Source organism: Sordaria macrospora, chromosome 4 (genome assembly GCF_033870435.1).
Source record: "Sordaria macrospora chromosome 4, complete sequence".
Lineage (NCBI taxonomy): Eukaryota > Fungi > Ascomycota > Sordariomycetes > Sordariales > Sordariaceae > Sordaria > Sordaria macrospora.
The window spans coordinates 4,726,166-4,751,410 of NC_089374.1; the positions used below are offsets into that span (position 1 = coordinate 4,726,166).

General features: G+C 51.7%; 10 protein-coding genes across 10 annotated transcripts; 3 read left to right on the forward strand and 7 right to left on the reverse strand.

Annotated features, from left to right (window-relative positions):
* Window positions 1–562: 562 nt before the first annotated feature.
* Window positions 563–775, forward strand: SMAC4_13689 (uncharacterized protein; the record flags this gene model as incomplete). Its single annotated transcript, XM_066091545.1, has 1 exon — window positions 563–775. One exon carries the CDS (start codon window positions 563–565, stop codon window positions 773–775), a length of 213 nt encoding a protein of 70 aa, XP_065946970.1.
* A 1,114-nt stretch (window positions 776–1,889) lies between these two features.
* Window positions 1,890–3,389, reverse strand: SMAC4_09369 (uncharacterized protein). The gene is made up of 2 exons (XM_003344178.2): window positions 3,211–3,389; window positions 1,890–3,134 (listed from the first exon to the last, which is right to left on the reverse strand). Exons 1-2 carry the CDS (start codon window positions 3,317–3,319, stop codon window positions 2,473–2,475), a joined length of 771 nt encoding a protein of 256 aa, XP_003344226.2. The 5' UTR covers window positions 3,320–3,389; the 3' UTR covers window positions 1,890–2,472.
* Window positions 3,390–5,111: 1,722 nt separating this feature from the next.
* Window positions 5,112–5,444, reverse strand: SMAC4_13690 (uncharacterized protein; the record flags this gene model as incomplete). The annotated part of the gene is made up of 1 exon (XM_066091546.1): window positions 5,112–5,444. The coding sequence occupies one exon, from the start codon at window positions 5,442–5,444 to the stop codon at window positions 5,112–5,114; it is 333 nt and encodes a 110-aa protein (XP_065946971.1).
* A 429-nt stretch (window positions 5,445–5,873) lies between these two features.
* SMAC4_07010 (uncharacterized protein) lies at window positions 5,874–7,608 on the forward strand (the record flags this gene model as incomplete). The annotated part of the gene is made up of 6 exons (XM_003349610.1): window positions 5,874–6,014; window positions 6,152–6,332; window positions 6,409–6,501; window positions 6,650–6,909; window positions 6,942–7,277; window positions 7,432–7,608. 6 exons carry the CDS (start codon window positions 5,874–5,876, stop codon window positions 7,606–7,608), a joined length of 1,188 nt encoding a protein of 395 aa, XP_003349658.1.
* Window positions 7,609–7,688: 80 nt separating this feature from the next.
* SMAC4_12770 (uncharacterized protein) lies at window positions 7,689–8,508 on the reverse strand. The gene is made up of 3 exons (XM_024655836.2): window positions 8,253–8,508; window positions 8,106–8,173; window positions 7,689–8,050 (listed from the first exon to the last, which is right to left on the reverse strand). Exons 2-3 carry the CDS (start codon window positions 8,157–8,159, stop codon window positions 7,886–7,888), a joined length of 219 nt encoding a protein of 72 aa, XP_024511660.1. The 5' UTR covers window positions 8,160–8,173; window positions 8,253–8,508; the 3' UTR covers window positions 7,689–7,885.
* Window positions 8,509–9,579: 1,071 nt separating this feature from the next.
* Window positions 9,580–11,293, reverse strand: SMAC4_07011 (uncharacterized protein; the record flags this gene model as incomplete). Its single annotated transcript, XM_003349611.1, has 2 exons — window positions 9,580–9,988; window positions 10,236–11,293. 2 exons carry the CDS (start codon window positions 11,291–11,293, stop codon window positions 9,580–9,582), a joined length of 1,467 nt encoding a protein of 488 aa, XP_003349659.1.
* A 1,956-nt stretch (window positions 11,294–13,249) lies between these two features.
* SMAC4_09594 (uncharacterized protein) lies at window positions 13,250–15,128 on the reverse strand (the record flags this gene model as incomplete). The annotated part of the gene is made up of 2 exons (XM_066090981.1): window positions 13,971–15,128; window positions 13,250–13,875 (listed from the first exon to the last, which is right to left on the reverse strand). The coding sequence occupies exons 1-2, from the start codon at window positions 15,040–15,042 to the stop codon at window positions 13,250–13,252; spliced, it is 1,698 nt and encodes a 565-aa protein (XP_065946972.1). The 5' UTR covers window positions 15,043–15,128.
* A 1,180-nt stretch (window positions 15,129–16,308) lies between these two features.
* On the reverse strand, window positions 16,309–19,000 carry SMAC4_09595 (uncharacterized protein; the record flags this gene model as incomplete). Its single annotated transcript, XM_003343857.1, has 3 exons — window positions 16,309–16,707; window positions 16,795–18,087; window positions 18,161–19,000. 3 exons carry the CDS (start codon window positions 18,998–19,000, stop codon window positions 16,309–16,311), a joined length of 2,532 nt encoding a protein of 843 aa, XP_003343905.1.
* A 1,595-nt stretch (window positions 19,001–20,595) lies between these two features.
* On the reverse strand, window positions 20,596–21,395 carry SMAC4_09596 (uncharacterized protein; the record flags this gene model as incomplete). Its single annotated transcript, XM_003343858.1, has 2 exons — window positions 20,596–20,880; window positions 21,024–21,395. 2 exons carry the CDS (start codon window positions 21,393–21,395, stop codon window positions 20,596–20,598), a joined length of 657 nt encoding a protein of 218 aa, XP_003343906.1.
* A 940-nt stretch (window positions 21,396–22,335) lies between these two features.
* SMAC4_09597 (uncharacterized protein) lies at window positions 22,336–24,153 on the forward strand (the record flags this gene model as incomplete). The annotated part of the gene is made up of 1 exon (XM_003343859.1): window positions 22,336–24,153. The coding sequence occupies one exon, from the start codon at window positions 22,336–22,338 to the stop codon at window positions 24,151–24,153; it is 1,818 nt and encodes a 605-aa protein (XP_003343907.1).
* Window positions 24,154–25,245: the final 1,092 nt, after the last annotated feature.

Sequence of the window (25,245 nt, forward strand, 5' to 3'; positions counted from 1 at the left end):
ACCACTTGTCGTCACCTTCTCGACTTCAAAGTTGAGTTCATCATGTCCACTGCTGAACGTTCATACGGTAACCCCGGCACTCGTCGCGACCAGGACTGGATGAATTTTTAAGATGACTCGAGGAACCTCGTTGAGCGTGCCTTGCTTGTAATTTCAACCACCCTCGACAGCATTGATTCCCTGTATCAGTACCTGAAAGATATGGCAACGACACTGCCGCCGTCAGCAAAATCTGAGAGTACACTTCAAAGCACCAACAACATATTATCTGCAATCCAACTCCATCGCAGGGCCATGAAAAGCCTCAGAGAAGGGGTGCAACTGGCCGAGAGACGCGCATGCAACGAAGTCTCATTAGTGAGTAGTTCCTACCAACTAATAACCTAGAGGTACCTATACGGCTATGGTTCTACTACAGCACAACTCCACCAGTGTGCAGTTGAGGTATCAAAGGCTTAGATGCCAAATTATGAGTTATTATAGTCGCCTTCGTACTCACCAAACTCTTATTCTACAGAGATCAGCCTATTTATTCAGCAAGGACTCAGCGCATAATTTTGAGATGACCTTGGCAAGCCGCGACCTTGCGGCCGCCGCTCGTGAAGACGGCTCGGCCATGAAGACCATCGTCGTTCTCACAATGGCCTCCCTACCGGGAACGTTCTTCGCGGCGCTTTTACCATTGCCTCACTCGGCTGGGATCAACCCAAACACTTCGTGTTCTACTGGGCGTACACCATCTCTTTCACCATGTTTACGTTTACCGTCTGGGTGATCTTCAGCCAACGAAATTCGCTGCGGTGTTGGGCGAGACGGAACTGCCCTTGATTGCCAATTCTACTTCTCATGCCACGACTGAAACCGCGGGAATTTATATCTATTCAATCAATGAGCGCAGATTACGATTATATCTTTCGGAAACGAAACGAGGTTAGGGAGAATCTAAGGGCCAGAATCGGCAAGTGGACACCATGGAAACGTGCTGAAAAGGACGAACATCTTTCGTAGATCTAGCAACACAGACGAATCATGTATATTAAGTCATTCCTCTCCTTAAGATTCATTCGAACATTCCACCACACGTGGGCCCTGCGTCCCGGTCAATCAAGATGAGATTCAGGCGCCATACACAATAAAAGAATATATCACATTTGACCCCAGAGACCATGAACGTCCAAGTCAACATCGAAGGCGTAAAAATTGCATGATGAGGCCCAATCGGTTCATGTATCTCGGTCAGTGGTAAAAGGCAGCCAGTATCCATCTCAATACTGGCCCAATTGTTCTTTTCGGAAGATTTGTTTCGCAGGGTTTGCTCTTGCCGTCGCTGGATCGAGACTGGATGAACTGAAGCACCTGGGGAGCCATCGTGCTTGCCTGGGCTCACAACCTGTCTCCGAGTCAGAAGAAAGGAGCGCTTATAGGACGGGAAATCTTGCCTTGACAGTGTGTGCTCCTCCACACAAACGCGCATCCTGGGTAATGCGTCAGGGGGCTGCAGGCTCTGCGCATCAGACTGTTGGTTGACCCGATTGCTGCGTATTGCCGCTGATCCACGACTTGGTAGTGTAAATCAACCGACTGGATAAGACTTTATATCGGTTGTGTCCGCCGTTCTCGCTCATCATTATGGCAAACAAAGGGTGGCTGCGGAAAACAGAGGCCGGCAGATGGTGCTCTGGGTCCAGCACGGAGCCATGCCGGCGGCCCGGGCTCATGCAGGTACCTTGCACCTGGACACTCCGCGATTCTTTCTTCGCCCTCGCCTTTCAGACATGCCAAGATGTCAATCTCATTGCATGCCAAGAACTAGACTGCCCTGCAGGAATGTTGGGACGATGAACAGACAGTGATATCTTTTTTGTGGACGAAAGCTTGGTACCGGGGTACATGTGCGGAGGTCGGAGCCCCGTGGGCCTGTGCTGTTGGCGCTCCACCAACTCCGATATCCGCGACAACGAGCAACGCGTAAGTTTCACAACAGCAACACTGGTTAATGGCGACAGGAGGACTTATCACAGAACGAAAACACATAAAGCCCTGAGACAGGTCCAATACATCAAATTTAGAGGTAGGTATGTAGAGACACCGTATCATTCCACCGTCCCCTAGCTCCTTCCCTTCCTCGACCTTACCAGGTACTGGCTACCCCTGATAGTTCTCATGGGCTTTTGCCTTTTACATCAGCTAACAAGTGATAGAACTGGTGGAAACTATCCCAAGACTCCTTCAACTCCTGAAACGCCTGTACTCCACACTGATGGACGCCGCTGATTGAGACAAAACGATAGAAATGCCAAATAAAAAAATGAGATGGTGACGCTGTGCGTTGAAATGCCGAGCTAGGGGGTCACTTGTGAGTCCAACAGACTGTCTTGTGGACAGAAAATGGGAAATGGATGGCATCGATAACCTGATTTCTTGAGAAAAGGAAGAAGCGACGTTGCTGGGAGGAACAAAGCGAAGTGCTTGCTAAAAGATAGTTGAAGCAGGTAAAGCCACTGATTTATAAAAGCCCCGGAGTGAAGCAATCGAAACAAAACATGGCCAGGTAAGACAAACTGAAGAGGCCGAGAAGAGAGTTAGAAGTCGGAAGCTGGGGAATGGAGGTAAAACCGCGTCGAAGAAATAAGCTGCCCGAGGAGTTGGTACAATGACTGCGTTTATCAACTCTGATGACACTCTACCAAATTCACATGGAAGAAGGTAGCCCCCACGAACCGGCCCTGTGAAATAACACAGGGACCAGTAGGCCGTGGGGCCCTGGCTCTCACCATGAGGGAGCTTCCGTAAGCCAAACACTCCGCGTTGCTGGCGCACAAGGTGGTCCCAGACCAAATAAATGTGACCATGGATAATCAAATTATCTGGGTCGTTGCCCATCAACACCGTGACATGCCAATCGGCATCGACGATGTCATGCGTGGTGCGGCCTGTACGCGGGTCATTTCTCGTGATGACGGTGCCAGCGTCATCGTGCTGGTTGCGCTTATTGTGCACACCAGCACGAATGACCACGACACTAAAGCCCAGACGGGCCGCCTCCGCTCTGCATATGTCCTCGGTGGCTTTGACCCGGTATTCCGAGTCTTCGCCGTAAACGGGGTTGCTCCACCAACTCTCCAGCCAGTACACTGTGATGTGTGGGCGGTCTGTGGCCGGCTCACATTCCTCATGAAAACCGGGTGAACTTCATGTACCTGCCGGTACGACGGCTGACCCTGTCGAACACCACCTGCATGTTGACGCCCTTGTCGGGGCTTGCGCCCGTTGCAGGGTCCCACTTCTTGTGGGTGGTTCCCGCTCCGCGTCGTCCCATTTTGGTGATCTGAGGGATTGTCAGTCTGTGGTGTACTAGTACGTGACCGGAGCACGACTTTTAGTGGCATCAGAGGGATCAGCAGTGACCACATACAGTGATAGTAGTAAGAGATTGACTTGGGATAGAACAAATGCTCAATTGTTGAGCTGAGGAAGTACTTCGACTGGTGCGGTCGCTGCGGTATTCTTGAAAGACTTCGAAAATCGGACTTGCCAAGTTGGGTATCGAAGAAGAAGGTCGCTTCGGAATTGTGGCACAGATCTAGTAATAGTTAGCATGAGGTTGAGATTGAGGAGACCAATTACCTACTCAACTGTACGACTGAGAAAATGTTCCGGTGTTGTGTGGTGGCTGCGGTATTCTCGAAAATATTATCGAAAATCGGGCTTGCGACGTTGGATATCGAGCAAAAAAAGTCGGTTCGGAATTGTGGTGCAGATGGGATTCTTAAATCTAGGGGAAGGGCAGTAATTGAAATAATTCATGGTGCACATCCAAGCCAACCTAAAGACGGAACCTCAACCTTTGGCACTTCACCTTCTCTGGTCGTAAAGGTTTGATGGCGTCTCCCAACCTGCGCTGGTGAAGCTGCAGCCCTTCACCATCCCGGCTCGGTGTGAATCGACACAGCGGAGACCATGGATTGATCAAACTTGTATGGCAACCGAAGCGGGAAAACCTGAGTTGCAACATTCAAGGGTTGTTGAGAGACAACGCATATTAAGAAAACTGTAATTGTTCTCCAGATACCAGATGTCTCCCAAGGCCTCACCTGGATGGCGGATATATTGGGCAGACCTATTTCCTTGGATGATTTAGTGTACCTTGAAGGCTATCCAGTTGGACGCGTGATCAGACCGTAAAGGCCGGAGCAAGACCGGCTGAAACCGGCCGGTGTTGTCGGAATGGCTTCAAAAGGTTGGTCATGAACAGAAACCGAGTAGAGCACAGCAAGAGTAGAAGAAAATAAAGGATAAGGTCATGAGCCACTTGAGCACTGAGACACTTGGTTTTTTCTTGACATAAATGGCTGGTTAAATGGCTGGTTCTTTCCGTTCAGAAAGGGTATGCTGACATAAGACCCGGGGGAAGGTGGGACTTTGAGACGTAGAGAAACTTCGGTTTCGGATCCAACCCAACAATATATCCATCAACTCCAAGTCCTAGAAGACCTGACCATCTCACTGTGCTTCTACACTACCATACATCCGATTCGTGAGCCTCTTTCCAGGTATTCTCAATGCCAAATGTCTTGACTCGTTTGCTGCATTTAACAAAAGCAATGGTGCCGAAACCGACAACACAATAAACCTTAGGTCGAGAACATGATTAAAGATTCGTGAACCGAGAGCCGACATGCTAGACAAGACCGCAAAGCAGCAGATGAGAAAAGAACAGAAACCAAGCTGACTGCACAATGATGTCGACAGAAGAAAAGGTCGACTCGCCAGAGACCAATGGCGCTGAGCCGGGATGGGTACCTCAGTCGCTTCCTGATGACGAGGGATCTGTTGTTGTTGTTGTTATTTTTAAAGTCTACTTCCGCCTCCCGTAGGGCATGAGACGTGCCGCACCGGTGAGTCTAGCATACGAAATTAAGAGCAATGCCCTAACTGTCCACCAAAGCCATTAATCCGAGGGCAAACCGAGGCCTATTGCCAGTGTAAATCATGTGTTACCCATAGCATAAACGCGGCCCAACACTCCCAGTTTAATCGTCCCATGGGCGAGCCGCCAGTGCATGGCGGGACCTGTAGAGCAAAGGAAAAGACAAAAGAAAAGGGCAAGATCACTCCTCCCCGCTCTCGCTCTCGCTTGGAGAGACGACGGAGATGCGGGCGAGTTCAGAGTCGAGGACGGTGGCGATGGAACGATAGACTTCAGCTTTAGCGAGAGCATCGGAGATGACCGTCTCTGCGAAGGACGAGATGTGTCTAGTGGTGTTGGCAGTGGTGGTGGTGTGGGCGTGACGGACTTCCTCGTCCGCAGTCCGGGCTCTCTTGGCCGACTGCGCCGTCGTGGGGGGCGGGGGCGGGACGCAAAGCGTGTCTGGCAGGGGGTTAACCGGTATTACGGCCGGCGGCGGCGGCTTGGGGGCCCCGGAGGGCGGAGGTGTAGACATTTCGTCGTTGCAGTTGTTGTGATATCGACCGTAAAAAGGGCGATTTTTGGTGGTGTTAATAGTTTTGCGAGCAACCTAGCGTTAACACTAACACTTGGTGCCAAGACTTTTTGTTGCAGGAGGAAGATGGGAGTCCCAGTGCAGTGAGCCAGGGCAGTTACCATACTAAAGAAAATCACAGTAGCAAGCAGGCTGTTGAGATAATGTCACATCTCATTCATTGCAGGATCATATTCGGATTTAACTCAACCACCATCCAACTTCGGCTTGTCTACAACTTTTCAACCTTCCATTGTACTTCCATTTCATCTAGCTACCTATCTCTCTGTTGCTGGGGCATCGCCCATGTACTCTGAATCCTGCCGAAATATGCTGGATTCATCAAATGCAGACTAGGTCGCCATATCCCCCACCGCCATCGTCGTCGAGATGAAGTCCTGCAGGAAGGAGGGCATATCCATCGACAAGTTCACATCCATCGACTCGCAAGACCCGGTATTCCAGCTCGTGACCATGGCAGCCTCGTCGACCACCGTCTCACCCGTCAAGGAGCTCGTGGTTGTCCTGGGAGTATTGTGCAAGCTCTCGACGGACTCATACTCCTGCCCTTGACCCTGGGGTACCTGCAGGCCATCGTTCTGGGTTGCCACATGGATCGTATCCATCGTCCTTGGCAAGTTTTCCGATGTGCTTGCATCTGTCTCCAGTTGATTGTTTCTACTACCTCTATGCGACTTCCTTTTTCCGAAGTCGTCGTCGTCGTCCGTTTTAGCAGCTCCACCAGCGTGCTTGCCGCAACATCCGCCATGCTGCTCACCTCGGCAAGCATCTTGAGCCGCTTGACAGCTCCTTCTACAGCCTCCATACAAGCTAGCCTATTGACCATGTGTATGTTAGCCTGTATTGGGCCTACCCGGGGTGTGATATTCTGCTGCTGCTGCTGCTGCTGCTGATACATGTTCAGGCAGCTATCGTCATCCGGAAACGAGGGATCCGCTCACAAGTGCAACAGCAACACAGCTGCCTCAAAAGCGACATGACGATGCCGGGAAGTCGAGTATGGCAGTCTCCCAAGAGTGCATGCAAATACGAGACAGTCTCGAGTGACCGCAAGCCGCACTGGCCATACCTCTCTTCTGGGATCTCAGGAGGAGTATCTTGTAAAGGGGTAAGGACAACGAACTCGACGGATCCCAAAACAGCAGTGGATGAAAGTTCCAAGGAAGATCTACGACTCCTCATCGACAGTCCCAGGAAGTGGCTCAGAGCCTTCTGCTGCAACCGGCTACGATCTGGGTACCCTTCAGGTCACTCTCGACTTCGACTTCTTCCAGCACGTACCGGCCATGGGGATATTGCAGTTGAGGATCTGGCCAAGAAGGCAGGCCTTGATGTGGACCGTACCAGCCGTATCATCCGACAGCTCAGGACCTACAGGATCTTCGAGGAGCTACAGCCTAGAAGGGTTTCTCACAGTCCCTCCTCTCTCTGATTCAGCAAGATGAGCAGCTCCGGGCCGTCGTCCACTACTCTCTTGATGAGATGCTCAAGCCGGCTGCTGATTGCAATGTGAGTCTCAAGGCCAACCCTTACGAGGCGCACCAAAACCTCAACCCCTTCGTCACCAGACATGGCGTTGGCATCTTTGAGTTCTACCAAAGAAGTCCGGAGAAGGCTCGGCGGTTCGCGAAGGCTATAGCGGGCCTGAGGAAGATGGACTCCTATCTTGACTACTTGCTCAAGGACGGGTTCAACTGGTCTGCTCTCAAAGGGACCGTCGTTAATGTCCCTGGTAAGTCTTTGTTTCTCTGCCTCCTCTTGACTCATGACTTGGTCTGACACTGGAAACGGATCTACCCCGATTTGGACTTCATCGTCCAGGACCCCAACGCCGACATGCTCGCTGAAGGCAAGGAATCTCTCATCCAAGAACTGCCCCCCCCCCCCCCGTGTGCGATACATGCAGCATAGCTTCTTCGATCCCCAGACTATCAATGATGCCGCGGCTTTCCTGATCCGCCAGTGCACTCACAATTGGGCCGACAAGGACGTGGTCACCATCTTCAAGGCCTTTGTCCCTGGTCTGAAGAACTCGAGCCCCGAAACTCCGCTACTGATCAACGATATCACCATCCCCAAACCTGGAACCTGGCCACGTCATTAGGAGCGCAATATACGCCAGGTCGTTATGGTGATGCTGGTCAACTGGGGCTAAACAACGCACGAAGGCCGAGTTTGAGCAGCTTCTGAAGCAGGCGGACAAGAGATATGAAATCAGGAATGTCTTTGATGATGGACCATTGGGTTTTCTGGAGGTTTATCTGAGAAGATAGGTGCATTTTGAACAAATGGTGTGGAGGTGGCTTGATGTGCGTATTCCACCTAGATAGGATAATTTCCTTCCAGGCTGCGTCTTTGCCCTTCTTTGCCTGAGAAGCTGCCTACATTATGATACAAGAACCAGTTCCAGTGCTGGGCCGATTCGAATTAGAGGTACGGCTAGTGAAACCCGAAGCCTTTGTTCTCTGCGAAGCGGCCCATTTGTCTCCAGAACTCTGAGCACGAGATGCAAAGCCTCCCGAGCTCATGTTACCACCGCGCTTAGCCTGTTATCTCGTTAGAAACAACATTATTGAACGTTAATAGTGTAGTATGCTTTACCTGTGATGACTGAATTCGTGAAGAATCTGATTTGGTCATATTATGTTTGGGCATTTTCGTCAATGGAGCTGTATATTCGCTGAAGTCAGAAAGATGATGCTCTTGTGTTACTTGGGGATGTCAAAGTGAACGGAGTGATGTAAGTACCTTTGGTACCAGGGCAGAAGAGTACTAGTAATGAACTGGTTTGATTGAAGAAGACGAAAGAGAACGAAAGTAAGGGAGGGAAAATCCTTCAATATATGTAGGTACATATAAGACGAGAGTGGTAATCTAGGTATGTGTGGATCGAAAATTCATCTGGCTGAACTGAGAGAATGAGTGTGAAAGGCCGGACACGACAGGTTGCCAACGAAGTCTCGCTTGGTTGCATCTCAGATAACACGTGCATGATTTGAGACGACGTGGACGATGCTCCAAGCATATTCAACCGTGCTTGTTTGCCTAAAGAAGTTTGCACATAGGCGGTTGGCTAGAGGTGCATGTTTGCATTCAGCTCGCCTCCCATCAGGATGAACGAAACAGCCAACCATCTCATTGCCAAGATCAAGTTCCCGTCTGATACGAGCCTGACTGGATGGATGCACTCGCTCGGATTGGCGTGAAGGAGGGTAACAGATATGTTGGGAGATTGGCAGACGACAAGACGCTGGGTGAATAACGAATGACCACAGAAGCAGGATCAACAAAATGACTTCTCTTGATGAAGAGTATATGCTCCTTGGAACAAGGTAGGGAGCCGACGTGACAAACATGTTTGCACAGTACGGACAAGGCGCTACAAGAACGGTCAACATCACCGGGTTCGGCCAGCAGGAAGCCGAGTTTGTCGACGGACTCAGGTTTTCCATGATTGCCCGTCACAAACGACGGTATTGCTCCTCCACCCGGAACCGTCTCGCTGAACTCGTTTTGTCTGGGCTGTGAATACAAGCAACCAAATGCGACGATGAGCACGACCATGAGCGTTCCTTGTGAGTTTTTACCGTCTCCGTCCTCGGGTTTCCTTGAACGCCTCCCCCGCCTGCTAATAGCGGAGCTAGTCAACCGCTTGAAGCTGGTCGCGCTAAGACCTGGCGACTCGTCTCCCACGACCATGCTTACCGTGGCGAGAAGACCACTGCACGCGCCAGCTTCCGCTCGTTTTAAGAATTGATGGATCCCGCCAATTTGAAGGTGTTAGGAGTTGACTGAGGACAGAATCGTGGTCACAAACATCACGGAAGTTGACCGCGAAAGGCAAACTAAAAGTGTATAAACGTGAGAGACACTCCTATAGACCTATATTACACGTATCCCCGTTTTCAAGACACTTGTACCAATAATTAAAACTCGCTTGCGTGCGATTCCTGCTCCTATCGCACCTACAACTACAGAGCGCCACATCTGGTGCTTCACAGATCGTTCAAGGCAGCAACCAGCCAGTGTGGTTGAGGTCTTCTCGCTGCTACTAGCAGTGACGGGAATGACGAGTTCAGTGGTGCTCGCTACGCTCGCTGCAAGTACGGGCCTTGAACAGAGTGGCGGAGTCGAGGACGGTGTTGTTGTTGCTGGCGACAAAATCGTGGGTCAGGTGGGTGCAGTTGTAGAAGATCAGGCGGTTCCAACTGTAGGTGGCGTTGGTCGTGTCAAGGCCGAAGCGGCTGTAAGGCTGGCGGGGGCTCTGCAGGGGGTCGAGGCCGTCGTAGTGGCCAGCTGCGCCGTTGGTGATGTACCAGGGAGAAGTGGGATTCTCCAGGCCGTTGGAATCCTCTTTGCCCTCGGCCAGTGGTGCCAGGCGCCCGTAGACGTGCGAATGGCCCGACAGCACCAGGTCGACATTGTACTTGATCAGCAACGGCTCGAAGACGTCCTTGCACGTGGGGCAGGTATCATCGGTGTTGCTGAGGTACAAGGCTCGTGTTGCGATCCAATCGTTGAGCCTCATGTATTTAGATAGAATTGAACAATCAGATAGGACCCAGGGTCCCGAGTTTACGGGACTACGGGAGGGGGCTGAAGACCAGTATATAAGAAGGCCTCCCGGCCTTCGTTATTATGGTTCTTCAGCAAGCAATAGTTTTCACAATCAACCAGTACCTTTTGGCTACTACTACCGTTGTCCTACATCCCAGCGATATACTCCTGTACTTGTAACGGTTCGTCACAGCCCGGTAGCCGGCCACAACAACCCAGGGAGTCTTGGAGCGGTCAACGGCCGCCAGATCGGCTTCCAGCCAGGTAATCTGCGCGTTCATGGTCGCATTGACCGGATCCACATCGGTGAAACCCTTGAATACGCCGGTTTGGTCGGGGCCGATGAAGCCATGGCCCAGGTCGGTCTCGGTATCGAGCTCGATGAAGTGCACCATGCCATGGTCGAAGCTGTACCAGAAGTTGCCGGTGCCGCTGGAGACGTCGCTAGGCATGCGGAAGTGGTTCTTGAAGCCGGTGAAGTTGGTCTGGCCCTGCATACAGATACTGCTATCGTACGTGATGTTGTGCGCCTTGTCCGTGGTGCCAGCATTGTCACAGTTCGCCTCGTGATTGCCGGGGCCCACCATGTACGACTTGCTGGCGGTGATGGCCATCATTTCGTCGTAGAACTCGTTCAGAATCGACTCATACACGGCGGCCCCTCCCTGAATCGTTGTGTTGGGCAGGAATCCCTGGATCTCTTCCTTGAGCCAGTAGTCGGCGTACGCAATGTTGCCCGCATGCCAGAGGAAGTCGAAGTCAGCGAGGCTGCTTTCCAACGAGTCGATAGTGTTCTTCTCTCCTGGCCGAAGAATATTGGTACTCGTCACGGGAGCGCCCGCGGATGTGGTCAGGCCCAAACTACCCATGGTACCGAGGTCAATGACGACGGCGGCCGAGAAGGGGGTGTTGTCACCAGCCCTGCGGCTCGTTGTAAAGTTGAAGATGTCGGTCGAGGTGCTCTTCATGAGCGGCGACGGGTGATAGAAGTAGGTCGTATCGGGCCAAAGGCCGCTGATCAGCACGTGGTTGTTGTAGGTCGTCGAAGTGGAATACGTGACCGAGATGTTGGACATCGCAACATTGTGCAGACGGTCCTTCGAAAGGCCCCAGTAGACAGAAGAGGAGGAAAGGATAAGGCCCGGAAGGGCCGTAATGTGTTGGCGGGTAGAAAGCATAGGATTCAATTGACCGTCATCTTCACCTTGGCTACTTCGCTTCTTGCCTTCCATTATTCATAAACCAAGTCACTGTCCTGGCCAGGTGCTTTGAGTGATCACCCTAAATGTTCGGGTACCTTCGTTATGGCGGTCCCCCAGAGCCAGAGGTTTGTAGCGTGCGTCGGCTCAAATCTCAATGCTCCCATGTTTACCGAACCCTTGGTGGTATCAAGCATGGCATCATACGAAGGTGTCGGGTTGTTGAAGTCTGACGGACCATAGGTAGAGGTATCTTTGCTATAATCAACATGGTTCTGTACGCACCTCTTGTGACAAGGGCAGTATTCTGGGCTTGGAACAGTAGTTCAATTCAGCTGATAAACTACTTTGGTCTCGAAGGCCTTGTTGGTCCTTTCAACCTCTAGAGGAAGGCTGGGCTTCAAGGCCTTCTTATGCCAAAGGGAAACGGTACCTATCTAGTATGTACGGGTCCTTGTCACCTGAAGCTCCAAGGCATCTAGCGATCTGCATACATGTAGGTCTTTCTCGTATGACACCAGGAGTGTGGCATATGCCCGTTTGACAGTGTGGCATGTGCCCGTTTGACAGTGTGGCATATGCCCGTTTGACAGTGTGGCATATGCCCGTTTGACAGTGTGGCATATGCCTGTATGTCACCAGGAATGTAGCGTATGCCCGTATGCCACCAGGAGTGTGGCATATGTCCGTGTGACACCTCTACTACCTCTCTTCACCTCTGATCTCTCACCTTTGAGCTGATGATAGCTGACAGCGCAGTGGACGTATGCCAGCTCAGACTGGACATTGCAAACGCGCGCCTGGCGCGATGTGGCGAAGCCGTAAGGGGCCCGGCAATATCTAGGTGAACCCACTCTAGGGGGTATGTGCCACGGCGAATAGAGCCGGAATTAGGAACTTGCTTCAACCGGCCAGCTGCACAAGCTTCACAAAAGCAGGGTGTTTTGATGGGGTTGATGCCTGTTGACATCTTTGAAGCAACCGCAAGTTCCTCTCCCCTAGATGGCCCAAACGACGGTGCCATAGTTGCATGTGTTTGTTGGAGATGTGGTATGCTGCAAGGCGACATTGGCTGTAGGATGACGGGGCTGATCCAGGAAGTAGAGGCCCCCAACCTCTGAACCGGTAAAGCGAGCCTGGGTACCAGAAAAGGCAGTCAGGCGACCATCTTCAGCAGCAACATGGTAACTCAAGACTTGTCTTCGAAGTTGCGAAACCGAAATAAGATTGCAAGCGGCCGTAGGGCAAAAGTGTGGATCTCTGAGCAGCAAATACGCTGGCTTGCCGTTTAGAATTGTGGCGGCTTCGTAAAGCTGCGAGCCGAATATCAACGTAGCAGCCGCGTAACACGCCCTTTGGAGGCAGTAACGGCCGTCGCTGCCTATATAGGTACCTTTACAGTCAGTTTACCCCGCTGACACGCTCTTACTCCTTCCAGGTGTATGCTCACCGTCATGCTGGCAGCGCTTCATCGCTAGGATCCAGACCTCACACTTCTTTTCGTGGACTTGCACGAGAAAGGCCTGGCGCCAGACCCTCTGGCAACAGCACACTGGCAGCGGTGGCGCCGCTGACAACCTTACGGGGTTTTTACGGAGTAGAGGGGTGAAGGTTGGCCATGGCCACGACATTGAGAGGGTTACGGTGGACTTGGACAGGCTAGTTCACCGTGCAAGGAGAAGGGAGGAGGCCTTGCGGGAGGAGAAGAGTGAGAGCGAGAGCGGAGAGGAGTGATTTTGTCATTTCTTTTGTCTTTTCCTTTGTTCTACAGGTCCCGTCATATACTGGCGGCTCGCTCACTGGGCGACTCGATTATAAGTGTTGGGTCGCGTTTACGCTATGGGTAACACATGATTTACACTGGCAATAGGCCTCGGCTTGCCCTCGGATTAAAGAGTTTGGTGGACAGTTAGGGCACTGCTCCTATTTTTGTATGCTAGATTCACCGATGTGGCACGTCTCATGCCCCACGGGAGGCGGAAGTAGACGTTAAAAACAACAACAACAACAACGAAAAAAAAATCTGTAGATTGAAAGTGATTCTGCAGAGCGGTTGGCCTGGATGAGCTCTTCGGTCAGATCATGGCTGACCTCCAGCTCAGCGATTTCAATTCCAACCGCTTCATTTCCCCCCTCCGAATTAGGCGGGGGTTCTCGCTCCTCTGGCTCTGTGGGTTTATCGCCAGCGAAGGTGAAGAATCCGTCATCGGCGGGTTTAAGCATTCGCAGGGTAAACTGATCCTCCTTCTTGTTCTTGACCGTCTTCAGGTCTTCCAGCTTGCGAGACAACGCATCTGCCGCCACATTGTCCTTGCCTGGTCGGTAAGTCATTCGAAATTGGTATTCTGACAGGGTTTCCGACCATCGCACCTGTCTGCCGTTGAGAACCCTCTTTGTGTTGAAATATTCAAGTGCTTGGTGATCCGTGAAAATTGTGAATGGTTTGGTTCCCTTGAGTTCTGGTTGCCATTGCTCGATACCCTTCATCACGGCCATCAGCTCTTTATCATGAACAGGGTAGTTGAACTCGGCCGAGTTCATAGTTTCTGAGTAGAACGCCACCGGGTGCCATTCGCCGTCCTCTTGAAGTTGGCTCATCAATCCACCACTGGCGTCTGTCTCGATTCGTGTCTCCCTTTCGTAGTCGAAATAACAAAGTACCGGCCCGCTGAGAAGATTCTCTTCAGTGTATCAAAGGCTTCTTCGCAACGGTCATTCCACTTGAAGGCCAAATCTTTCTTTGTCAAGTTTGTCAGAGGCTTAGCTATTCTGCTGAAATCCTTGATGAACTTCCGGTAGAAATTGCAGAAACCCAGGAATTCTTGCACACTTTTCACCGTGTTGGGCACCTTCCATTCCTTCACCGCTGCCACCTTCTCCGGATCCACGGAGATACCATCGGTGCCAATGATGAAGCCCAAGAACTTGGTCTTGGTTACACTGAACGCGCACTTCTTGATATCGGCTTGCAGCCCAGCTTCTTCGAGGCGTCGTAGCACCATGTCGACGTGTTTATCATGATCCTCCTGGTCATTGGAATAGATCAAGATATCGTCGATGTAGGCGCTGCAGAAGTTATCGAGGTAGCCCATCAAGACTTCATTGATGAACCTTTGGAAGGACGACGGTCCTCCCGTCAGGCCGAATGGTAACACCTTGTATTTGTAAGCTCCGTACCTCGTACGGAACGTTGTTAAGTCTTCGTGATCCGGATGCATTCGGATACGGTGGAACGCTTGTCGAATATCTACCTTCGTGAAGACCTTGGCTTGGCTAATGCAGGCCAGTGTCTCATCGATGAGTGGAAGGGGGTATCGGTCCTTCTTCGACAATGCGTTGAGTTTATGGTAATCCACGCAGAAACGCAGACCTCCATTGCCTTTGGGAACAAACAGAATAGGGGCTACCCACGGGGCTGAGCTTGCTTTAATGAAACCCTTTTGAAGGTTTTCAGTAATGTATTGACGACATTCCTCTAGCTCCTCCAGAGTCATCTTGTATAACGAGTTGTATCCGAGATCCTGGGGACTTTTTCCTTCCTCAAGCTCAATCTTGTGGTTGATCTTTTCTTTAAGCTCTGGGAGGGTATCTGAGTCTTTCTTGCTGAAAACGTTGATGCGATCCCATTGTTTCTTCGGCAACTTCTCCATCACCAGTTGCCGGTGTCCCTCTTCATCTTCTGGTAGCAGATCGGCTCCCGTTTGCATCGCCTCGATGATGCCGTTGATCTCACAGAGACTGGTTTCCTCAATGGTCTCTCCTCGCTTGGCGTAGAAATTCATGGCCACTGCTCCCACCAAGTCATAATCCCGTGGGCGTTGTTTGGTCCAACCGAATGCGCGCTCTATGCGGTACGGACCCTGGGCATCGCGATATGGGTAGAGATCTTTGCTTTGCCTGTACGAGTTTCGTGCGAATTCCATCTCCATGAGCTCCGCTGTCGAGGTATGCTCATACTTGATTCCATCAAGGAGTTCCTATTCCATTTTGTTGATGTCTGTCAACGCCAGAGGGTCTCCTCGGTCGCGGTGTTTGGCCGTGTAGATACCTTTTGGTTTCCAACTGGCATCTGGGACTCCTTTGGGGGTCTCAGTACACTTCCTTCCGTGGATCTCCTCCTTTGTAGCCGGTGGGGGTTCCTGCTTTCTTTGTTTCTCCAACTTATCGATTGTCTCCTTCACTGCCTTGGCGTTAGCCGTGAATTCCTCCTTTTCTTTTCTTCTTCATTCTTTTTTCTTGCATCCTCCGTTTTGGCCTGCAGTTCCATAATAGCGACATCCAATTCCCTGGCCTCTGCCTCCGCTTCTTGCTCTTCCCGGGGGGTACGGACCTAGGACAAGGCGCTGTCCACCCGTCTTTTGTCTTTCATAGCCATAAGACGCTCCCTGTGCCTTACATCTTCCTGGAAAGAGGGGTGTTGAGGTAGTTTGGGTCATTTACTGACCTCGATGTCCTTGTCCAGTGGTGCTTTCAAGAGACCCTCTGGAAAGATTAGCTGATTGTTGCTACAGTTGGGTAAGACTTTGTTCTCTCCCAGCCACATCTTTTCCAAGATCATGTCTTTTGTCATTGTCGGTAGAACTACCATCCATTGATCGGGGAACTTGTAGCCTTGTACCCGAAGGGCAGCCATCATGGCCTGGGAAATAATGTCGGGCTCAATGTTTTTGTAAGGTCATACGTATCCTGGCGGAAAGTCGGTCTTACTATCAAGTTTTAAGTGCTTGGTTAGTTTGTCAGCGAATTTTTGACTTATGAGAATGTAAGCATCTGCTCCCATGTCGATAAGTGCGTCGAAGGTGGTGATAGACAATCCATTGTGAGCTACGCTACATTTAACGGTAAAGGTAGGGCTCTTTCCCAAATAGTCTCGAAGATCAAACTTGTCTGTATCATCCTTTTTTTCCTGTCAACATGCATATTGACACCTCACCCAGACGGGAGATTGGTTTCTCCGGGCGTTTCAGTTTTCCGAATCTGTATCTTTCTCAACGACAGTCTCGGTCTCGTGGCCACCGTCGTCGTCGTCGCTAAGCTCTATCTCTTCGTCAGGGAGCTGGGCGCGCATGGCATGGATCTTGGCATCGTGCGCTTTGAAGAGTTTCTCGCGGCGAGGACAGGTAACCAGGTTCGCGGCAAATGAAGCACTTTCCCTCCTGTTGTAGCTTGCGGGTCTCCTCCTCAGAGGGTTTCTTGTAAAGAAACGAGGATCCCGGCAAGCGGTTGCGAGAGGGACCAAAAGTGGCGTCCTTGGATGGCCTCTTGAAATCACCGAGGGCCTTGCCAGCGAATGCCTTCTTGCCCTTGTCATCAGGTTGATCCGTATGAAAGCTTTCATCAAGGCCTTGAAGAAGTTTGATACAGGCGTCATAAGTGCAGTTAGTGCGGTAGCTGGCTTCAGCGCAGTTGCGAAGCCGGGTAGTGATCTTGCGGCGGAGTTCAGACTTCTACTGAGAATCGGGAATACCACAATGGCCAGCCAAGCGAGTGAAGGCCACCTTGAAGTCGCGGAAGCGATCAGAGTGACGCATTACCAAGTTCTCGTACTCTCCGCGGGCCTTTTCGTCAGCGTTGAAGTCGTGGTAGCTCAGCCACAGATGGTTCATCAGATCCTCGACAGTGTCAATGCGTGACTTGCCAGCATCAGGACGAATGAAGGGGTAGATATTTCTTGACGCTTGTCCAGAGAGCCTGGAGACAACTTCTCCAAAGGCAGCTTCGTCATCAGCGAAGTGATCAGCATTTGTGCGAAGACGGTTGGTCATCTGAAAGTACCACATATCGAATTCGAGCTTGTCATCATTGCTGCTAGAGAAAGTAGGGACATCCACCTTAGCTGTCTTGACACGACGACGACTGCCTTTGAAAGAGACAGCGCTGAAGGGGGTGCTGCTCTTGTCGCGACGGCTACGATCGTCATCACGAGGGATGCGATGCGGGTCACGAGGGGGGTCGCGGTCGTCGTCATCATCGGTTGGGTCTTCATCGTCATCATCGCCATCTGGGTCGCCACTACCAGCACCGAAGTGATAAGAGGCAGGTTTCGACGGGGGTCGGCGATGGTCCTCGCTGGGAGTCTTTGACGAGCGGCGGTCGGGGGTCTTGCCGTTCTTGTGGTGAGTAACGTTAGTCAAAGGGATGATGCTAGGGGAGCGCTCGATAAACTCGTGAAACGTGACTTTTTCCTCCTGCTTGGACTTAGCGGTTTTGGAATGCTTAGTGGGCTCGGTAGTATCCAGCTCCTTTTCTCCCATGTTGGCGACATCCAACAGGCGTCTAAGGCTGTCAATCTGGGCCTGCAAATGGGAGACCTTGAGAACGTGTTGTTCCTGAATGACCTTAAGGTCCTCGATGTGGTCCTTCTTGACATCCTCTATCTGGTTGCGGGTACGAGCTTCCACAGCCAATATTGCTGTCTCGGTCGCCTTGGTGATCATGTCGATGGCTTTGTCGGTCTTTTTGCTTTGCTCAGTGTACTCGCGACGGTGGTCGTTGTTTTTGGCTTGAAGATCTTGCACTTTCTTGCTCAAATCGTCTCTGTCCGCGTCGGCTGTCGTCAACTTTTGCTTCAGATTGATCAGTTGATTGGTCAGTTCCAACTCGTCGTCACCAGCACCCGAGCGATTGTCCACGTTGACCTGGTAATCTTTGGCCTTCTGGGCGAAATACATAACCCACTCGTCCATTTTGACCATAGTCTCGCAGGTATGGCGAAGCGCGTGCGCCACATCCTTAACGATACCGACAAAGGCTTCCAACGCGTAGGTTATGGTGGTGATCTCTCCCCACATGGCCTCAGGGTCTTCGTCCAGCAGGGTCAGAAACTCCTGGAAGGTTAGGGGACCATTCCAGTCTTTGATAGCCAATGACGACTGACCCGATGGGGTGAAAGTTGATAACGCGGTTGCCTTTGTTATCTTTGTTGTCACCGCTGATAAGGTCGGCACGGTTGGTGCCGTCCGCAATGATCTCGTTTGCCTTCAACGCGTAGTGGCGCACCTCCACCAACGGGTGAAGGTTGTCCATGTAAAGGGCAAGGTTGCCAGCCAAGTCCTGTCGGGGTTGCTGGTTCTCACCCATCAGGTGGGCAACTGAGGGGGGTGGGGACTTGGCTGCCAAATTAACCATCTTGTCGTTCAGCTCCCGGGCGCTGATAGAGATGCGGCGCACCTGGAAGTTCTGAGTGGTGCTGCTGTCGCGGCGAACATCAGAGATACGATCGAGACCGCCATGGCTCAGACGAATGCGGCGATGGGCAACCTCGTTAGTGGTATGCCACTTATGAGGGGGCACGTATCTGCGGACCGTGTTGGGACTAGGGTCAGCAGGGTTGTTCGCGCTGGGATTCAAGGGCGAGCTGACCTTGGGGATAAACTTTATGCCGCGCTTGACACGTTTGGCGAACACTGAAGGGGTCTCCTTCGACGTGTCGAAGAGGAGTGACTCTCCTTGAGGAGGTTGTTTGTTGAGGGTATGGCGCTTCTTGGAGGGGGTGGACGTGTCCACAACCGACTCCTCAAACGACTCGTCGTTGGCTCCAGTGCGGAAAGAGGCGTCATCATCCTCGTCTTCCCAGTTGGGATCTCCTTCAACATCGTCTTGTTTCTCCAAGGAGGTATCGGTGTTGTTGTGATCATTATCAGCGTGATCAGCGGTATGGGGGTGTTCGGGGTTGTGTTGTTGGTTGTTGTCGGGGACGAGAGGACGGCACAGAGGCGCGCCCTGGTTGGGATCAGCCATAATGGTTGGCTCTCGTCGTGATGGGTAGGGTAATCGGGTTCAAGTTCGTGATGTCGGCGAGGCGACAAAGTTCGGGGTTCAGAAGTCGACGAGGCGACTTGTTGGGTTCCTGGTTCAAGTTGGGATATTGTAATGCCTTCCCAGACGGATGTGGATGAGCTTTAGTTAAGTGTTACGATGCACCAGCTCACGTAGTTCCGTATCGCGTAGTTGGGTACAAATGAATAAATGACTAAAGCTAAAGAAGAAAAGAGGGAGAGATTGAGAGCTGGGCTCTAGAGTGCATCCTTATGGGATGAGCCCAGATTCTGCGAGCCTCTACCGCCTTCCTTATCTAATCTAATAATATGTCAGAGTTGCGGGATCCATATCGTCACAGGACACAAAGCAAAGGGACAGAACGATGGGTAGGGGCACGGTGTTATATAATGATCAGAGAGAGATGATGCAGAGAGATTTGGTTGTTAGGAACTTTGGCACTAGATGTAAACGTACTTCTGAGCTTGTGCTTGCCCCCATCTCCAAAACACGCGGCAGGGCCCTCATCAAGCGTCTTGCTCAAACGGATGACAAACTAAGTTCCTTAAAATGATCCGTATGTGGAAATTCATTGATGGAGAATAATATATATAAGCAAAACAGAGGATCATGGACTTCTCAAACAGGTGACAGCTTGCACTGGCAATGAAATGTCACAGTTTGTCTCTCGCATGGAGTTCAAATTGGTTGGGTTGATGTGGCGACAACAAAGAATGCAAAAACACTAGGTCACTTCATAATATCGACAAACAGAGAAACAAAGACACCCAAACTCCGCGCTGAATAATTGCTATAACAACGTCTAAAAGACCAAAAGAAAGCTGCCAAACTGGTGTCTCGCTTGATGATCGTTATGAGATAGCAAAGGAAACACAGGAAATCGCTTATCGCACTTGCTTGATGGGCTAGCACTTGTTGGCTTTGCCGTAGACTTCTATCCGCAAATGCTGCCCTCCGATATGAAAACTTGGTCGGTTGGTCGCTTGTTGAGCGCTCCTGTCCGCTTGGGATGTGGGAACGCCGACTGTTGCTGATGATAGATGGCTGGTCTTGTGTCGAAAAATGGAGAACAAACTGTTGACGCGGAGACCTGCGATTGAGGAAGAGATGACAAGGGTAGATGCAAGGTAAAAGCTAAATGTGGATGTGAAGAAGGGAAGAGTGAAAGGGTGAAACGAGGCAAAATAGGTCGAGGAGACGAAACGAAAAGGGAAGTTTTCGCTGCCTTGATGAGGTAGGGTGCCGAAATTCAAGCCGGAGACGATGCAGAAAAGAGAAAGCTGAAGAAGAATAACGAAAAAAAAATGCCGAGAAAGATGCTGAAAGTGGTTACCGAATGATGTTGACAGTCGGGTATACTGACACAGATGCCGACCATGATGTTGACAGTCGGGTATACTGACACAGATGCCGACCATGATGTTGACAGTCGGGTATACCGACACAGATGCCGACATGATGTTGATGGTGGCAGAGAAGCTTGAAAGAAGTCTGCTCCAAGTGACGGAATAACGGAATGGGGGCAGCTTGGTTAGACCGTTCGAGGACGGGATACCTCATGAGGAGGGCGCGGCAGCGGCATCAGTCCCTTGCTCCTTGAGTCGCAACTCATCCTTCGTCAAGGACCAGTACTCCTCCGAAACATACTTTTCTCCGAGGCTTTCGTCGACGTGCTTACGTTGCTCGGCTGGGGTTTCCATTTTCTTCAGGTACCCAAACTCTTTTTCTTCCCAGACCACATAAATGTGGCCCTGCAGCACAAGCTGGTACCTGTTGTATCCCATCCAGACGGTAAAATGGGAGTCCGCTTCTTCTTGTGCGTTTCCCCACGTCCCGGTTGTCTAATCGTAAACTGCGACGGGTTTTCCGTCTTTGTAGACATTTCGCGTCTCATGCGCGAGCTGGCGGATGACCACAAAGGTCAAGCCAAGTCGGTCCGCTTCCGCTCGGCATATCTCCTCGTGATTCTGACGGGGACACCTACATTATCGTAGCAGTCGTCCTCCGACTTAGTTGGGTCTACAACCCATGTGATCTTGATCTGCCTCTTGGGGTAGATACTATTGATCATACGGGCCTTCCACTCTAGATCGTCCATCGTGAGCTGTTTTCTCCTCTTCCTGTTAATCCTGAGCAGCTTCTTTTCCAGAAGACTGTGCAGGGTGACTGAATTGGTGGGGAGTTGGTGGATCTTGTGGTCATACCCGGGGATGGCGGTCTGAATATGGAGGTAGACATGGCGATGTGTGTCGTAGACGGTATGACTGCTTTTGGATAATGTGATTTTCCCGGGTGATGATGATGATGATGATGATGATGGAGAGAAAAGGTCAGGAGTGCATGGAAAGTCGTCCATTTTATTAGCGATCTTCCACAAGATAAAACAATTCCACCGTGGGAACCTTAGATGATGTTTGAAGTGTGAGCAGTTACGAAGCATACGTGAAGGGTCGTCGTAGGTCGATGGCCAAACCTTGGGCTGGACATGCTGTTGTAATCATGGCCAGGGCAGCTCTGCATGTACCCATCTGAAAGTTCGCAAGCGACCACAGAGAGGTTTCAGGGACAAGTGAAGAGGACGGTAGAAAAGGCCAATGTGAAGGGAGAAGATATATCTAAGGTTCGTGGTTGGATGAAGATGATCAGGCCTACCACTCGACCACTTCACCACCTCAGGCAAGTGATTGTATACTGCGGCCCAACCGCCCTTCCACCAGCACTCGACAGTTTTGGCTGCTTTCCATTCTGTCAATTCGCATGTGATGTCGATTCATATAGCGAACCTGTGTGGTTCGTGCTCCACAAGGGTTGCGATTGCTGTCGTTTCGTTTGCAGTGTTCCTTGAGATGCGCAACAGGGACAAAGAAGGTGCGGTGCGGAACCTGTGTTGATAAACACCAGCGCCTTCCACTTTTTTCCATCTTCCCTTCACCACACCTTCCATTCACTTTCCATTCACTTCAGTATTGGCCCACACTACGCTAACAGCTTCCACTCCCAATTCTAAACCCGAGCGCCCTAACTCTCCCCTGAACATGGGCCATGACCTCTGAACATCCTTCAATCATCCACCGCGAGCGACACGTCATTTGCGACCTGAACTGCCCATTCCTCGGCGGTTAAAAGGGCGAGCGTTCTCACTTCTTGCCGAAGTAGGTCCAATTACTCATTTCTTCTTCCATTCTCAATCGTCGCTAACCTCCAGCTCGGCCATCTGCCACCGCGACACCAGAACCACATCCTAACGACATCCACGAGCGAAGCATACGACACACAAGCACATACCTTCCGTCGAGATGTTCTACCCTGACAACGAACGTTTTCCTTACGAGCTCGAAGATCCCATCGATGACTCGGATACTGAGAATCCCAGATGTTACCAAAAAGGCGGATTCCACCCCATCCTTCTCGGAGACCGACTCGGTCCTAGGTCCAACGGCCGCTTCCGTGTCGTCAACAAGCTCGGCGCCGGCGGGTACGGCACCGTCTGGCTGTGTCAAGACACCCACTACAAGCCTAGCACCATCACCAAGTGGCGCGTTGTCAAACTCATTGCCGCCAAGAAGTCCACACCCAACTGTCCCGATCTCAAAATCCTCGACTATTTCCGTGACGTCGCCCGATCTACCCTCGACGACTTTGGCATCTGCCTCCCGCTTGAACATTTTTGGCTGACCGGCCCCAACGGCCGCCATCTAGCCCTCGTATTTCCTTGGCATGGCTGTACGCTCGGGACCATTCCCGACTACTACGGCTTCCATCCGGCCCTGATCAAAGACATGGCCTTTGAGCTGGTCGAATCTCTACGCTTCCTGCACTTGCGCGGCCTTTGTCACGGCGACTTTCGGCCCTCTAACGTCCTCCTTCGCCTACTGCCCGGAGCCGACGAGATGCCCGAGTCTCAGCTTGAGGAAGTCCTGTCCGAGCCGTATAAAGCTCGTGTCATTCGCATCTCTGACGGCAAATTTCTTGACGAACTTCCCTCTACCGAGCGACCTGCCAACATACCCGAGTACATGGTTGCCCCCGCCACGGTCCCAATTGCGTGGGGTCTTCACACCCGCCACCCGGTACTCATCGACCTCGGCGTCTCCTTTCCCTTCTCGCAACCACCCAAGCAAGGAACGACGGGAATCCCCATCTCCTTCGCTGCTCCCGAAGACATCTTCCGAACCTTTGACAACAACTCCCGGCGGCCCCTTCTCGGTCCGGCCGCCGACATCTGGTCTCTAGCTTGTACCCTCGCCCACCTCCGTGTCGCGCGCAACCCCTTCCAAGTTGACCAGGCCGACCTTTCCTCGGTCGTGGCCCAGTGGGAGGAATGTCTCTCGCCACTTCCGGAGCCCTACCGCTCCAAGTATCGTGAGATTGAGGACATCGAAACGCCGCTGGACGAAGTGTGGGGCGACACACCCGCAATCCAGCTTGATCCTGTCGTCGATCCTAAAGCCGTGTACGAGGGTCGGGCAGAACGTAGGCTTGCTACGTCCGGAACGCGGAACTGGCTCAAGGCACGCATGATGCGAATGAGGCGATTGGAGGTGTACCCGGAGGCTGCGAAGAAGATGCTGAAGGAGGAAATGCAGTCAGACGCAAAGGTCAAGGAGAGACTGCCTTTCCTTGAGGACATGGAAGTGCCGAATGTCTCTAAGGAGGGGATGGAAGTGACGATGGAGAAGGAGGAGATTGAGTTGTTCTGGTCACTCCTGGAGGGATGTTGGAGGTGGAAACCGGAGGAGAGGGTGAGCATCGAGGAGGTGGTGAGACATCCCTGGTTTGAGGGACGGGGGCCGAGAGAGATTCCGAAGCCGGCTCCGTGGATGGTGGTGGTCAGGACGATGTGGTCCTTCTGGGATTATGTCAAGTCTGTTTCCCGTGGCCGGGTTCATTGCGTCAGGGAGCAAGAGTGGTCACTTATCGTCATGGGCAGATTGCCTCCTGTTGTTGCGGCGGCTTGCAGAAGGATTGGCAAGTTCTTTTTCGCGCTATTTGGCTCGCTCACCCCATCTGCCTTGCGCAAGAAGCTTGTTTGGGATCCGAAGATGTTCTCCTCCAATCCTCCAGGCACACCGAGGCAGGCCACAGAAGACGCGGCCGATTGGGAAACGTGGTGAGAGGTGGATGAGATCCGGTTGAGTGGGAGAACATGAACAGATTGGATAAATGGTTTGGAAAGAAGAGAAACACAATGAGAGAAACAAGACAGGTTGGGCAGTGTAATCTTGACCAAATGTAGGATATGCAGATGACATTGCAGATGACGATGCAGATTGGCCTTGATGCCAAGTGTTTTCCAAAACTCAGCCATCGTGACCGTGCATATGTGCTTTACGAATGCTGACTTCTCAATGATTGCCGGTCTATGAATCAGGCCCTGCGTCTAAACTTCGTGATCGTAACCTGAATCCTCACCATCAGTTTCCAGACCACTAAGGTAACCTCTGAATAGCTTCATACATACTCTGATCTCTTCATCCCAGCGCGCTATCATTGAGTTTACTCACCTCCTTCCCCACCGTACTATCCGCATGCGTACTTGTAGACAAACCTATATGCAGACACCAACCGAATCAACTTGTTAAAAGTAAGAAGACTCCACAAACAAAGAGATGCCAACATCTGAACAACCGACGGTATATTCAATATTGGGCGCAGTAGTTGCATTGGCATGTCATACGATTCAATCCTCGCACTCGTGGAACGCACGCTGTCAACTTTTGTTCTTTCCCATTAATGCGAAGGCACGGTAGGAAGAACCTCACGATCTTTCATTTTTCGAAAGCCCCCGGCCGGGAATCGACCCCGCACCCATCTGGCTGGGGGCCCATGGCGGGAGATGCGCAGAGCTGTGTGGGCAGCGGTGCTACTGACTGCACCAAGTCACCAGGGTCGAACTGGTCGTTGGCTGGTTGTTGGAAGGAGGGACAGGACGGGGCCTTATATGCCTATGTGGGAGTAAGATGGAAGGAGCGGCGGCTTGGAAGGTACCTGTGGGTGTGGGTGTGAGGCATGGAATGGAAGGTGCCGCTGCTGGCTGCGCGGGTGGGAGAGGAAGGTCGGCAGTTGGGCAGGCGCCCCGGCAAGCGAGGTCAGGCAGGCAGACGCACGCAGCTGCTGCCGGGACCGACCGCGACTGCATAAGGTACCAGCGGCATCAAGCCAGATTTCCCATCTGACATGTTTCTCACAAGTCTCTCTCCAGTACC

What these genes read in the sequence shown, in the direction of transcription:
- SMAC4_12770 (XM_024655836.2), bottom strand. Translation starts at nt 8,159, where the DNA reads ATGCCCAAACATAATATGACCAAATCAGATTCTTCACGAATTCAGTCA. An exon ending in CACGAATTCAGTCATCACAG is followed by an intron (nt 8,051 to 8,105) that starts GTAAAGCATACT and finishes ACGAGATAACAG; the next exon opens with GCTAAGCGCGGTGGTAACAT.
- SMAC4_09369 (XM_003344178.2), bottom strand. Translation starts at nt 3,319, where the DNA reads ATGGGACGACGCGGAGCGGGAACCACCCACAAGAAGTGGGACCCTGCA. An exon ending in GTTCGACAGGGTCAGCCGTC is followed by an intron (nt 3,135 to 3,210) that starts GTACCGGCAGGT and finishes CACACATCACAG; the next exon opens with TGTACTGGCTGGAGAGTTGG.